The 14,443-nt window shown below is 40.8% G+C and overlaps 1 protein-coding gene across 1 annotated transcript; it reads right to left on the bottom strand.

Moving 5' to 3' along the window:
* Positions 1–2,021: 2,021 nt before the first annotated feature.
* Positions 2,022–14,438, bottom strand: PRIM1 (DNA primase subunit 1). The gene is made up of 13 exons (XM_069970427.1): positions 14,245–14,438; positions 11,047–11,204; positions 10,540–10,646; positions 8,521–8,594; positions 7,428–7,564; positions 6,266–6,324; positions 5,912–6,021; positions 5,220–5,308; positions 4,863–4,992; positions 4,440–4,509; positions 3,277–3,371; positions 2,630–2,728; positions 2,022–2,286 (listed from the first exon to the last, which is right to left on the bottom strand). Exons 1-13 carry the CDS (start codon positions 14,351–14,353, stop codon positions 2,267–2,269), a joined length of 1,257 nt encoding a protein of 418 aa, XP_069826528.1. The 5' UTR covers positions 14,354–14,438; the 3' UTR covers positions 2,022–2,266.
* Between the last annotated feature and the right edge of the window lie 5 nt (positions 14,439–14,443).

The raw sequence follows: 14,443 nt of genomic DNA, 5'->3' as shown, positions 1-14,443 counted from the left end.
CAGTTCTGCCACACTGGTAGCTGATTGACATCCAGGAAGTTAAGAAAAATGGCCTCTGTGACAATTCACATTGTCTCCTGCTCCCTTTGCTCTCCCACCTTAGGAGACAAATGTTCCATGCCTCTGTCTCACATTGTGTGTGTTTGCTGAGCACAGGCTGATGATGCAGACAGGAGGCAGGGTGTGATGTCTCAGGAGGCTTGGCTGGATCCCCCAATCCCTGAGTGATTCCCCATCTCTGACCAGACAGACACAGCTGCTGCAACTTCACTGATTGTGCAAAAAGTCTACAGTGAAATTAGGGCTGTGTTCACACATGTTGGAGTTTCATTGCAGTACTGCAGCATATTCACAAAAATGACGCAGTAACACAATCAAATTATGCTAAACGGCACAGAGGATCAGAGCGCCAGCACTGTCAGTACGATCCGCACAAAAAACAAGGCATAAACAGTATATCCCATGTAAGAGAATATTGGATAAAGTCCTTATTGTGGGGCTCAACTTCAAAGATAAAAGGTGCTTCATCATAATATGTGCGTAGAGATGAGGAGAAAAAAAAAATTAATTTTCAAAAGTTCTTTACTTTATTCCAATATCACTGTTACAGGTACAGAGTGCTGTGTGGTGTTACAGGTAGAGAATACAGAGTGCTGTGCGGGTGGGAACACAATGAAATGATTAAGTACTGCAAATAATTCAGTAACAATGAAACTGTAATGTGTGAACACAGCCTAGATGTTCTCCAACAGATTTGGGCGGGGAATGGGCAGGGTGGGGGACTGTGAAGAACAGCTGAGGGAAAGCATTGCATTCTGGAACCTGTAGTACTATGCACAGCTGCTAAACCAGGAAGTACAGAAACACAATACAGAACAAAGTTTCAAAACTGGAATAGACAGGTAAGTAATGCTATTTTCTTCTTTAGAAGTTTCATTGCCTCCCCCCCTCTTTACCTGGAGTTCCCCTTTAATTGTGAACCTAACACAAAACAGCTGCCTATGACTAATCGCTGAAATCGCCAGTGGGCGACAATTGGGGGGAGGGGGTTGGCTTATGGACAGATTTATCTGACAATTTCTTGAAGCCGAAGCCAGAAATGATCTGAAAAGAGGAGAAATCTCAGTCTTTTCTTTATGACCTGATCCCTGTTTATAGTCTGTTCCTGGCTTTGGCTTAAAAAAATCTCTCAGATAAATCTGTGTAAATGCACCATAACTTAGAGAATGTTGGGTGTCTAAAAGCGCAAAACACTTTCGACATGTGACATCATGAATTTTATATAATGACAGACACTTTGTTCAGCCTGAAAAAATAAATGACCTGTCCTCTAGATAAGTAACCAATATTGGATCAGCCAGGGTCTGACTCCCAGCACTCCTTCAGCTGTGTGAAAGGACTATAGTGCTGACAAAAGCAACCAGACTTTCCTGTACTACTCTTTGCAGTCACCCTACTTTTAGTAGTGATAATGCATTAAGTTCCAGCATTGCCCCTTCAAACAGCTGATTGGCAGGATTGCTGGGAATCATCCCCCTACCATACCAATATTAATGACCTATCCTTACAAGTTGACTAACCCCTCTTAACAAGAACAAACAGTGGGGAGAAAAAGCTCCAGTGTTTATTACAGTAGTTTTGGCCTTTGTTGGGGATTCTACCCATCAGCGAGATTATCTAAACTAAACATCCCCTTTAAGAGCCCATTCACACTACAGATTCCCTCCTGCTGTGTCTCTGAATGGGAGGACTTGCGGAGTCTGTGCAATGCATTCAGAAATAATAATATTTGATAGGCTTAAAAATATATTGTGTTCTAAGAGCAGAGAGGTGCCCTTAGATTATTTTTTTTTTTATAAATGAATACACAGCATTATAGGTTTTGTGAGCTTTACAGTTGTGTCTGCTAACATCAGGCTCTGAATCACAACTGTGCCCTTTCCTTGTTTGTGAATGTACTCCATATAAATGTGGAAACACCAATAAAGATCAAGGAAAAATAAGAACAAACACAATGGAAGTGCAATAATCAGAGCCTCTATACTCTGCTGGTGAATATAATTATACACATTTGTTTGAGGCAACCGATGTATGAGATCAAAGCACATGTGAGTATAGAAACTGTACTAAACTAGAATACAAATTGTCCTTTCAATGGCCAATAACAGGATCATAAAACTACATCCAATACAAGTTGTTGTCTGTATTGAGGGAAGCCAGGCCATTAAAAGGTAGTGTGCCAAGGACTGAGATGTTTTCAGGAACTTCAAAACTCTTTCTTTAGATCTAAGGGGAGGGAAAAAAATTATATTCAATATATTACTGTATAATGCAATGGCAAAAATTAATTCAAACTCAGTGTAATATATCTTCAGATTATTCCACATAAACATATACATTACTGCAACCACCAAAGCCTATCACAAATGATAGAAAGTTTGATAGCACCAATACCTAATGTTATACTTTTAGATTATTATACTTGTAAAGTGATTTTAATATACTGTATTATTTAGTTGTTGTTACTAGATGTTAGACGAGTGCATGGCACTTGTGACTAGGTTCATTTACATGGTATTATCACTACAAAGCAACTTAAAGAAAATACACCAAAAATGTTTCTACGTACCACTTTTCAACAGCATTTCTCCTTTGCGAGACTTGTCCAGTTCATCAAGAAACTGTTCAAATATTTTCACATATGGAGCCAAGCTGGTTCTTTTATAATCTGCAGGATAAATGTGTAAAATTATATAATCTATTAGGATTTTGAAGAAAAAAAAAAGACAACCCCCCCAAACTTAGAGTGTCTGAGACTGATAGCATCCAGTATTCACAGTCTAAGCTCCTGAGCGCACCACATACCGTATTTGTTGCTTTATAAGATGCACCTGATGATAAGATGCACCCAGGTTTTAGAGGGAGAAAATAGGGTAATAAAATTTTTTTTTTAACCAATGTCAGCATTATTTTGCTAAAGGTAATTTTATTTTAAGGATGCTATAGGGCTTAGAAATTTAGCAGCAAATTTTTTTAAATTTTACCTATAGTAACAGCAGTGAAGATCAGATACACTAACTGGTGATAGGTCTCTGGCTAGTTGTCTGCTGTATTTATATTGTTGTATTTAAAGTCAACAGTTTAGAGCTCCTGATTTCAGCATAAAAGCCTGTTCACACTCAACCCTTATGTCTATTCCTGTCGTACCATATTGCGGGGCGGTGCCCGCACAACTGTGTTCTTGCTTCATTTAAATAAAGAATTTAAAAAAATTACCTCTTGTTCGTCGTTTAATTTCTGGCTCTCCTTCATTAGGGCTACCTTGGTCCTCTTCTTTTGTGCTTACATTGTCCAGCTCACTACATATCAAGCTAAAGTATTAAAAAAGAAAGTCATGTTACATTATGGAATAAATAGTATGTATATTGGGAACAAGTAGTACATCTTTAACCCCAGTGACTTGAGGGTTAAATAAACAAATACAAAGTGACCACCCGAGGGTGGCCAACAACAACACTGTCTGTATACGCTTATTACTACCTGATATGTAAGGGGGAGTTCAGTGCTGCTGCTGTTGGTGAGAACCCTCAGTCCAGGACCCGGAGTAAACCGGCTCAAGTATATTTGACATAAGCAGGGTTCACTTGTCCCCTGTACTGCCTCTGTGTTCGGATGTAGGTAGGATGTACAAGGACCCTTTGACCCTTCTAAGAACGGTTTCAGCTGGCACCCAGACTAGATACCTTGAAGAAAGCTTCCTAGCTAATGGGAGGGAAGACTCAGCCTCAATTAGGAAAGCCCAGATTACAGGATTGTACTGCTCTCAGTGCCGTAGTGACGTATTTGGTTGCAGGTAGCCATAAACCTCTCTATACATGCACAATAACCTTTTTTGGCCACCAGTAACAAGAACTGTAAGCTACTGGATTGTAAAATTGCATAAAATGTGTGTTTAGATATTCAGTAAAGACTAATTGTTACACTACCTCCCTCCCGGTTATCTGGTTTAATCTACGCACCTCACAACAAGAGCGTCTCCGCCATGTAGTCACCAATCAAATGCAGTATCAGAGGTTGTCTCCGAATGATGCCATCAACTATTATTATGTAGATGCAGCCCCCCTAAAACCTCTACAGTGCCCCCCAAGAGAGGTGCAAGCATGCAGATAATGAAGTCGCTCTCACTCTTGGCCACCTACAGCCACTACTACCACTCTCACCATCTCTCCATTACCCCCCTCTCACTCTCTTCCACACTGTTAACACAAGAGTTCTAGTTAGTGGGTATGAGATAAATCATGCAATATAATCCAAAAAAATAATTATAAAAAATAATAGGCAGTAAATGTAAAATCTTCATTTAAGCCCTTTACATGTAAGGACCATGTAATTGAACAGTCAGTAAGTAGTCAACTTAGGATGCTAATGCTTGAAGCTACCTTATTGTTGGGACTGCAAATGGATCAAAACTGTCCAACTTCTTTAAATCGATTGGAACTGAAATTCTACCTAAAAGAAGACAAAGCAGATCTAGTTTAAATGCTTGTACTGTACAACTCAAGAGGATTTAAGGGACTAATTCAGTGTTGCACCTCCATCACCATTTCTCCTTTACACGGAGGGGCCCCAACCACCCTATATGCAGGGTAAGCAGTGGTTCCTGCAAAGGCATATGGCCAGGAGCACTGCTGTAATGTAAAGTGGGGCATAGCACTACACCTGTGCTGTATCACCTTCATTTTCAGAATTGGTGGGGTCCTTACGGTTAGACCCCAACCAATCATGTGCTTTGTGTCAGGCCATCACTTTAAAAGATAGGAGAACCTCTGAAAAGCTCAGAACCAGAAACTCTAGAAATGTACCTGTTTTGGGGTGGACACTGAAGGGACTTTTTAGCAAGTGATTCACACCTTTGCTGACATTGATATCCAAGCGAGGATAGCAATATTGTAACATAATTTCCTTTGCTGAATTTGATCCTTTTTTATATTCCTAGACAAGGATAAAACACATGAAAGGAAAATAAATCAACAATTTTGACACATCCTGACTGCAGTATGAAGACAGCCCCTTTAAGATAAACCCCATTTACCTGAATACAATACATAACCCACAAACATTTTAAAATGACTTCAGACATCCTTAGCTGGAATAAAAGGATAACACATTAACAAAAGACAAAGATCTTGCATGATATAGGGTCATGCCGATTTACACACCAGGCCAGTTAAACTCTTCCTTAACTTCTCCCAGCGATCTGTAGAGGATTTTGCTTTCTGGAAGTCATTCAGCAGATTCTCTCGCAATGGTGGTTATATACATTAAGGAAATAGTTGCTACAAACAAGAAATACTATAAAATACTAAACAAAAAATACTCATACTTTGCCACCTGAATCAATAATTAAAAAGTATTCATTAAGGTGGCAGTATTCTGTTATTTGTCTGTTCCACATTGATTTTCCCTGCAATAAATAATCATTTAATTCAATGTGGCTCTGGATCACCTTTATGCAAACCCCACTGCAACTCTGTCCCAGTGATCCAGTTTTTTTTCCAATTTACAAAGTCTGAACCTGGTGCATCCTGGGTATCTTTGGAGACTACCACATTGAGGCGGTACATTACGCAACCTCAATCAGAATGTGAGTCATGTGCAGTACCGACCAGGCATGGTCATCTCAATGGATACCCAAACATCTTCCAGAAAATGGATTGCACACTGCCCCGGGTCCAGACTACGTGACAGCCATGTTTTAAGGTGAACGATCCTGCCTTCAAAAATATAATATATATATATATATATATATATATATATATATATATATATATATATATATATATATATATATATATATATTAGTTATTTACACACACACAGATTCATATTTAACAGATAGATAAAAGGATATCTTCGGGAACAAGTGCCAACACTTTGTCCCAGCATTGCTTGTTCTCCAGGATGTCCTGACCGTCCAAGGCATATTGTGCAAAGTATCTCTCTACAACTTTAATGGATTTCCTGTAACATACAGAATACATTAATCCCAGGATAACACATTGACAAACAACTCTTTTAAGGATATACTAAATTAATAATCCATAAAAAAATAGCCACTAAACTTTTGTAGAGTTTCGCTGTAAGACAATGGATATGACCTCTCCAAGACTATGAAGGTTTTATAAATTGATTTTGAGTTAATAGTAAACACTTGACCATCAGGGACAATAGTAACAGAAGTGGTATTAAAGAATAATGGACATACTTTATGAAAGGATGAATTGGATCTACGAGATGTACTTTCTTTATGGTTTCTTCTCCTCCCTGCAAGGAAAACTTTGTTACTGAGTATATTGAAAACCAAGCATTAGATCCTTCATTTTTTTGTTCTACAGAATTCAAATGAACCAAAACTTGTATGTCACTATTCACATCTGGGCTCAAAGCCTCTGTTACACATTCTGTGACATGTTCACATTTCTGTCAGGGGCTCTGTCATACTTGACTGGAACAAATGCACAGCAGTCAGTGCCAGCCTTCCCTTTAAAACAACGGAAAGTACTGCAGGGCCTGACATTTGGATGCTGGAAAAACCCAGTCAGCCCTGGGGAACTAGAAAAGATCCTGGGATGTATGTTAAGAGTCTGCTCCTATTAATTGCTGGAATAAAAGATTTTCAAGAACAGGGACCAATTTCTATAAAAGTGTATACTTTTGGATATACAGTCTGAACCAACACAAGCCTAATAATACAAAAGACTACTGGATGTGTGACTGTCATCTTTGTGAATTATTTTCAAAAAGGCATTATACGTACACACTTGTACGTGATGTGGATGCCACTGCAAGGGGTTAATTTCCACTCACGTGGCAAATAGAGCACAATTCACACCCCAAGTCCATGCACCTCAAAACACACACTGCCACCACCTTTCAAACAAAGTAAAAAGGACACTTCACCCCAAAACACTGCTCACCAGTGCTCACAGGGTTCCAAAGGCTATGGATTCTTAGGGTACCTTTACACAGAGATTTATCTGACAGATTTTTGAAGCCAAAGCCAGGAATGGATTTGAAAAGTTGCGAAATCTCAGTCTTTCCTTTATGACCTGTTCTCTGTTTATAGTCTGTTCCTGGCTTTGGCTTCAAAAATCTGTCAGATAAATCTCTGTGTGTAAAGGCGCCCTAAGAGCATACAAGGACCAAACTTAAAGCTTTACGCATTAATATACCAAAGGTACAGTGCTTACAAAAATAAAGATAAAGTAAGATGGCATACATACGGACAGAGGAGGCGAGCGAGCCTCCCATAGACTGTCATTATGACAGGGAGGCTGGCGGTATTCCGCCAGTTTTGCTCCAAGAGAACGGAGTCTAACACTCTGTAGTTATTGACATATACACAACACACTTTCATAACACTGTACCTTTACTATGGTTAAGTATTCTGCAACGGCTGATCTTTCCGCTTGAGAGAGTTTTCTTGCCGACTCATCACACACCCAGCAGTGAACGCCTCTTCTACCCGAGTAAACCCACAGACAGTGTTGAAAGCCAAAGTCGTCTAAGAAAGATTAGATACAATGTATTTAGCTGTAGAATGTTGTATTGAGGTAAGCTAACAGTTTTCTTTCCTAAAGTGTACTTGTCGTTATAATTTTCAAAATCTAAACCAAAAGAAGAAGTGTTATAAAGCAAGTTTGCAATTTACATTCATTATTTTTTTTAAGTTATATTGGAGAACATGGCACTTCCTGTTTTCTGACTGTTTTTTTTTCTCAAAGAGTCAGAAAACAGGAAGTCCTGTGTATCCCAGTGTAGAATCCTTATTTCATATAGAAATCCCTAACATCGCTCATGTTGATCTCCAACACCCAGGCCATCAGAGCGCTCAGGGAGAGCAGGCAGTCATGTGATTGATGGACACATTGAGCTGTGACTCTCTGTACTGGCCGGAATTCCTGTGTTTTGCCTGTTTCTTTCAATCAGCACAAGTCAGAAAATCTGCCTTCAGGAGACTGAACCTGGATTTATGTTAAGTACAGCTTTGTTTTACAGCATGACGACAACAATCTATTGTTGGTTTAGATTTTGAAAGTTATAACGACGGGTACACTGTAAGCACCCCATACACATGAAGGCCTAGCTGAGCATTGCAATCTGTTGGGGGAGAAATGGGAAGCCCCCATATATGCTATAAGGTAAAATCGGCAGATTTGATTAAAAGAATGGCACTGCACGCTGCACTATTGTCTCAGTCAGATGGATGTGAAAGACCTCATGATAAGTCAATGAGGTGTTAGGTAATGTTGGGAAGCTGCTCATAGATCTGGGTAATGATTTAATTAGAAGAAAATGAATCAGATCATCAACAGACAGTGAAACTTTTTTTTTTATCAATTATCAAGTCATCTTACCCCCAATGCTGTCCATTTATTTTCCAGTGAAATGATGCAAGTACACATTAGCCTTACTTTACACTACACAAAATATTGAACCTCATCAGCACAAAGTTCCTACCACGGAGAGCTCGGTCCAGGATTCGTATGGCAATGGTCATCAATGTCCAGCATTTATTGCATATATCTGCAGAACTAGACACCACATAATGATCAGTCAAGTCAGAAATTCAGAACACACATCAACATTGCACAATGTAAAGTGTTCCTTATAGGAGAAGTCCGGTGAAAATTTTATTTTAAGTATTGTATTGCCCCTAAAATTTATACAAAACCCCAATATACACTTATTACGGGAAATGCACATAAAGTGCTTAATTCCCTGCACTTACTACTGCATCAAGGCCTCACTTCCTGGATAACATGGTGATGTCACGACCTGACTCCCAGAGCTGTGCGGGCTGTGGCTGCTGGAGAGGATGATGGCAGGGGGACACTGAGGGACACAGGGCACTGGAGGGACACTGAGCATTCCTCTGCCATCATCCTCTCCAGCAGCCACAGCCCGCACAGCTGTTTGTGATCTTTTCTCTGTCTCCCCCTCCCTTCTGAGACAGCTGATGTAAAAAAGTCCCTGACGGGCTTTATCTGCAACATTGTAGCTTCTTTGTAATACAGGAAGGGTTACAGTGAGTTCATTAGCAACTCGACCTCAGATTAACCCTCCCAGCATTACAAAGAAGCTACAATGTTGCAGATTAAGGCAGTAAGGCATTAGCTGTGTCAGAAGGGAAGGGAAGACAGAAAGGCTCACACACAGATTGTGTTTTTAGCAGAAAAGGAATTGTTAGTTTCACCATGAGCAGCAACATATCAAAAGTTATGCTTGAGTGGAATACCCCTTTAATCTGCATATACATAAAATACTTCAAGTGTAACTACCATTCTTAAAAACCTCTGACATGTCATAGCGACATGTCAGAAGTTTTTAAAAATAATAGTTACACTTAAACAATTTTCTAATATAACACGTTTTTTCCTTTTGAAGATATTTTCTAAGGATTTTTTTTATATGCAAAGGAATATGGTAAACATAAAAAACACCTATATTTTTCACAATACTGTCACAGAGTTCTAAGGCTAGGTTCACATCACAGAAAAATGTGGTCAACTACGTATTTGTGTACGTTACAAAATGTTAAAAAAAAGTTTTTTTTTTAAATAATGTAAGTCAATGGAAAACAGATAGCATATGACAGCATATGTTTTTACCACCTGTTTTTTTTCATAGAATGGATACATTAAAGATAGCAAAATCGTGATGTGAACCTAGCCTAATCCCGATGCATAGTACTTTCTGTACATACAGTTGCCCATTTATTCAATCAGCTAAAAGGGGATGCTGCTGCAAATGGTAATTGGCTGAGCTGGCAAGTTCATGACCCCAGACCAAAAGAAGTGCTGTTCATTGGGACTGGTGCAATGGCAGAGGAGCAGAGATGGTAAATATGGGGTGGTTTTATGTCCCTGGAATACTGCTTTAACTGTTGTCAAAATATCCTTTTAACCCTTTGAGGACCAAGCCCAAAATGACCCAGTGGACCACGCCAATTTTAATTTTTGCGCTTTTGTTTTTTCCTCCTCCCCCTCTAAGAGCTCTAGCACTTTCAGTTTTCTATCTACAGGGCCATGTGAGGGCTTGTTTTTTCAGTAACAGGTGTACTTCGTAATGGTGCCTTTCATTCTACCATAACATGTATTATGGAACCCGAAAAATATTATTTATGAAAATATAAAAAGGTGAAATTGGAAAAAAGAATGCAAAATAATAATAATAATAATAATAATAATAATAATAATAATAATAATAAATCTTTATTTATATAGCGCCAACAGATTTCGCAGCACTTTACAATTCTGGGGGTACATACATAGACACAAAGCAGACATTACAGAAATATACATATAATTATCCATACATGAGGAGTGAGGGCCCTGCTTGGATGCATGAGCATGCGGAGCGTGCTTCATAGAAGGATATACACCCAGGACGTACCTGTATGCCCAGGGTTGTCTGGTGACAGGCGGCCAGGGCGTACAGGTACGTCCAGGGTAGTTTATGGGGTTAAATCATTTTTACCTGCAGCATCTCCGAACATCATCATAATCGGTCATATCGATATCAAATACCAGCTCCTTCTCCTGAGCTTGAAAGGTCCCCGACTTCACAGAGTTGTGCATGCTGGGCTGCAGAAACAATTTACAACAATATATTATTTGGATTCTTAGTAAAGGAAAAGACCAATTATTATAGCTATTAGGGTGCTCCCATGTGCTATGATGATACCCCAAGCTGCAGACAGAGGAGAAAAAAAAAAAAGTTTTAGACCCTTTTGCCCCTCAGTCAACATGAGATGTAACTTAGTAGGAATGAGAAAGAACTCAGTGGGAGTCCCAGTGGCTGGGCCCACTGATCAGCGTGGTATTCCTACCCTATGAATAGGTAATAATATCTTGAGATGGGAATAAACCCTGTCAGTGAGATGTAGTGGCCTCAGGGAAAGATGCAAGTGCACATGGTTAATATGGACCATCTGACTTTTGTACCAGTCTCTGTGATGGAACCTGTGTTGGTCACGTTACTGACCTTGTGTGAATATACTGCACCAATGTCTATTTTATAAGGATTTATCTTCTGCATCTCCTTCTCCAGCTCATTCATGGTGTTGAAGGACTGGTACCTCACGTATATATCATCTTTCAAGGTGAAACTGAACTCCCTGTGGGAGAAGTAATTCTTCACAACTGAAATAAAAACAAAGCAGATTTTTTACCTACACAATTACAACAATGAGGGTTTATGCATACTATGGAAATCACATGGATAATTTCCAGCAGATTCCATGCACGCTACTGCTTGAATCTCTGCCCGTCCCATAAACTCCATTCTTTGCTCAGGTGGATTCTGCCGTCAGTCAAAAAACGTTACATACATTAGGTGGGCACCACATACAGTAACACCAGAGTGCTAGTCCTATCCAAACCCAGACAAAGAACGTATCAATTATTTGGGCGGCTAGTGGAATCTGCCTCAGGGTATGTGCACACTGAGCAATTCTCGAGGAATTGTAGCTGAAAGTTTTCAGGCAGAATTCAAGCAGAATTTAAGCCCCCCATTGACTACTATAGGATTCCTCTAGCAGATCTACAGCAGAAAATTCTGCTCGGAAATTCTGCAGTGTGAACAACAGAGCAGAAAACCCATTGAACACAATGGGACTTTGCTCTGCACATTTTTTTTACGTGAGGAATTTCAAGCTGAATTTCGAGCTGAATTCCTCGCCTTTTCCTCAGTGTGCACATAGCCTGAGCATAGAATGGAGCCTATGGAACGGGCAGAACTGCAAGCGAGAGCGCGCGCCTGGGGGGCAAGGGGCAGAATCTGCTGAACGTTATCTGCGTGATTTCCGTAGTGTGCACATACCCTAAAGGAGTACTTTTATTATAAACACATAAAAATCCATTATCCAAGATATAAGCAACCTGTGAATAGCCCTGTGTTAAAGGGAACCAATCTGGCCCGTTAGTGGCCTCTCTGCCTGACAATCATCCCCGCAGAGCACGCTGACAGAGTCTCGTGACTAGTCCCCCTCCAGATGACTAGATGCCACCCCTCTCCCAGCCACACGCTCTGGAATAAAACTAATTTTTCCCCTGATATAAAGCAGGCTAGGCTGGTAGCCTCAGCGAGCTGCACACTAGATCTATACAGTGCAGCACAATCGTGCTGATTGGTTCCCTTTAACCCCTAAATGACCAAGGGCGTAAATGTACGTCCTGGCGTAGTTAAGGGAGTTCAGAGGGGGGCCACGTGGTGACCCCGCTCTGAACCGCCGCGATCCCGGATGCTATATGCAGCCCAGGACCGCGGCAATTAGTGGGCATGGTCCGACCGCCGTGCCCGCTAATTAGCCTTTTAAATGCAGCTGTCAAAGTTGACAACTGCATTTAAGATGCGGGTTTACCCCTTCCCTGGTGTCTAGAGTAAAAAAAAAAACAAAAAAAAAACATTTACTAAAAAATCCCATCCTCTAATAAATGTTTGACTCACCCCCCTTTGCCCACTCTATAAATAAAAATAAATAAACATGTTTGGTATCGCCGCATGCATATTCGCCTAAACAAATACACTATCACATTCCTGATCTCGCACGGTAAACGGCGTAATCAAATCCAGAAAAATTGTAATAAAAAGTGATGAAAAATCACACCTCCCCATAGACCAAAGGATAAAAGCACTATAAGCCTGGGAATAGAGCGATTTTAAAGGGGTAGTGCTGCGCTAAGAAATAATTCACAAAATAACACACATACAAAGTTATACAACTTTGTAATGTATGTTATGTATGTGAATCGCCCCCTTCCCAGTGTTCCCCCACCCCCGCAAGTGGACCTGGAAGTGTAGTGCATCATCAGATGCTCAGCAGCGATTGGCTGAGCACAGTTATGCTCAGCCAATCAAGGCTGAGCAGCCGATGACGCGGCAGAGGCATCTGGGAAGGCTGCAGCGATTCGGCCGGCCTCCCGAAGACTACATCATTGACAGAAGATCGGGGACGGGGACGACATGAATCAGGTATGTATAATGCACTACACTTCCGGGTCCACGTGCGGGGGTGGGGGAACACGAGGAAGGGGGCGATTCACATACATTACAAAGTTGTATAACTTTGTAATGTGTGTTATTTTGTGAATAATTTCTTAGCGCCGCACTACCCCTTTAAGGAACTTTTTTTTTTCTGGTTTTGCAGTTTACTTCATGCAAAAATTATGCCTGCCATTGCAAAGTACAATTAGTGGCACAAAAAGTGAGGGGTCATGTGGTTCTCTAGGTGAAAAAATGCAAGTGCTAAGGCCTTTTATACACAAGGAGGAAAAAACAAAAGCGTGAAAAATGGAAATTGTGATGTATGAAAAACTTACACCATTATGTACCAGAAGGATGCCTTACAGATCAGAGCTCGTGCAGGTGCAGACAAGCTATATTCTGGATTATCAGATGCCACACAAATACTATTTTCTTCAAAGGATAAAAAAAAAAAACATTTTTCTTGCCACTGTTCTTGTAAAATCCACAGCTGCAGCTTCTGGTACCCCATTGCAATTGGAGCAGGACCTGTTAAGCCAATCAATTGCCGCAGTGATGCCTTATGTTTGCCTGGCTGAACAGGCAGGTCCTGCTCATCTCAGAAGCAGAAAGAAAGTAATGGAAGACACAAATGAGCTGAATGGGAGCTACAGGGAACCAGGGGTAGGCAAGTATATCTTTTTTTTTTTTTTTTTTTTTTAAAAGACCCAGAAGGATAAGATTTTTTTGTTAAAACACTGGATAACCCCTTTAAGGTCTCATGGTTTGTCCTCCGCAACAAGAAAAGCTACCGACATACACAACAGGCCACATTTATTGCACGTAATATGGCGGTAAGTCCCACAGCCATAGTGTGTCTGATGTCCTGTATGGGCAGCAATCCGTATGCTGTGTAACTGCTAGGGAGCCCACTGATCATGGGGACATAGTGGTAGTGTGCCTGAGGGAATTAGAGCCAGCCCTCTCAGGGACATCCACCAGTGCTGATCAGGTCCCAGTCATCATATCACCTGTCCAAACCTTACATCTAAGGGAATGGCAATAGCTCGCTGATCAGGGAGGGAAAAACTATAGACCGCCATTCACGTGGGGTGAAGTAGTGAAACCCCACAGTAGTCAGCTAGTCATCCCTCATACCGTGCGGATCTCTGATATTCCCGTAAGAGAAGCACTAGGTAGGAGTATAATGGCGCTCACCGCCGCCGTAGTTGAGCCATCTGTAGTACTGGTAGAAGGGGAACAGCCTCCTGTAGTAGAGGGGCAGCAGGTCCGGCAGGCTGGCCGGCTCATACTGTGACAAGTCCATGATGCCGAACCGGATCTCCTGACTCTGACAGCAACAACACAAACTACGCGGAAAAGAATAGGCCACGCCCACTCTGCTACCATAATCCTA

Source organism: Dendropsophus ebraccatus, chromosome 5 (assembly GCF_027789765.1).
Source record: "Dendropsophus ebraccatus isolate aDenEbr1 chromosome 5, aDenEbr1.pat, whole genome shotgun sequence".
NCBI classification, from domain to species: domain Eukaryota; kingdom Metazoa; phylum Chordata; class Amphibia; order Anura; family Hylidae; genus Dendropsophus; species Dendropsophus ebraccatus.
Note: the sequence above shows the minus strand (reverse complement) of the source record. Positions and strands in the feature narration are given on the sequence as shown.

Bases quoted from the DNA above. Each gene is read 5' to 3' on its own strand.
- PRIM1 (XM_069970427.1), bottom strand. From the start codon at position 14,353: ATGGACTTGTCACAGTATGAGCCGGCCAGCCTGCCGGACCTGCTGCCC. The intron at 6,325-7,427 runs GTACAGTGTTAT...TTTTCCTTGCAG, and splicing joins AATACTTAACCATAGTAAAG to GGAGGAGAAGAAACCATAAA. The intron at 5,309-5,911 runs ATATCCTTTTAT...GTATATAACCAC, and splicing joins GTTGGCACTTGTTCCCGAAG to CATTGCGAGAGAATCTGCTG.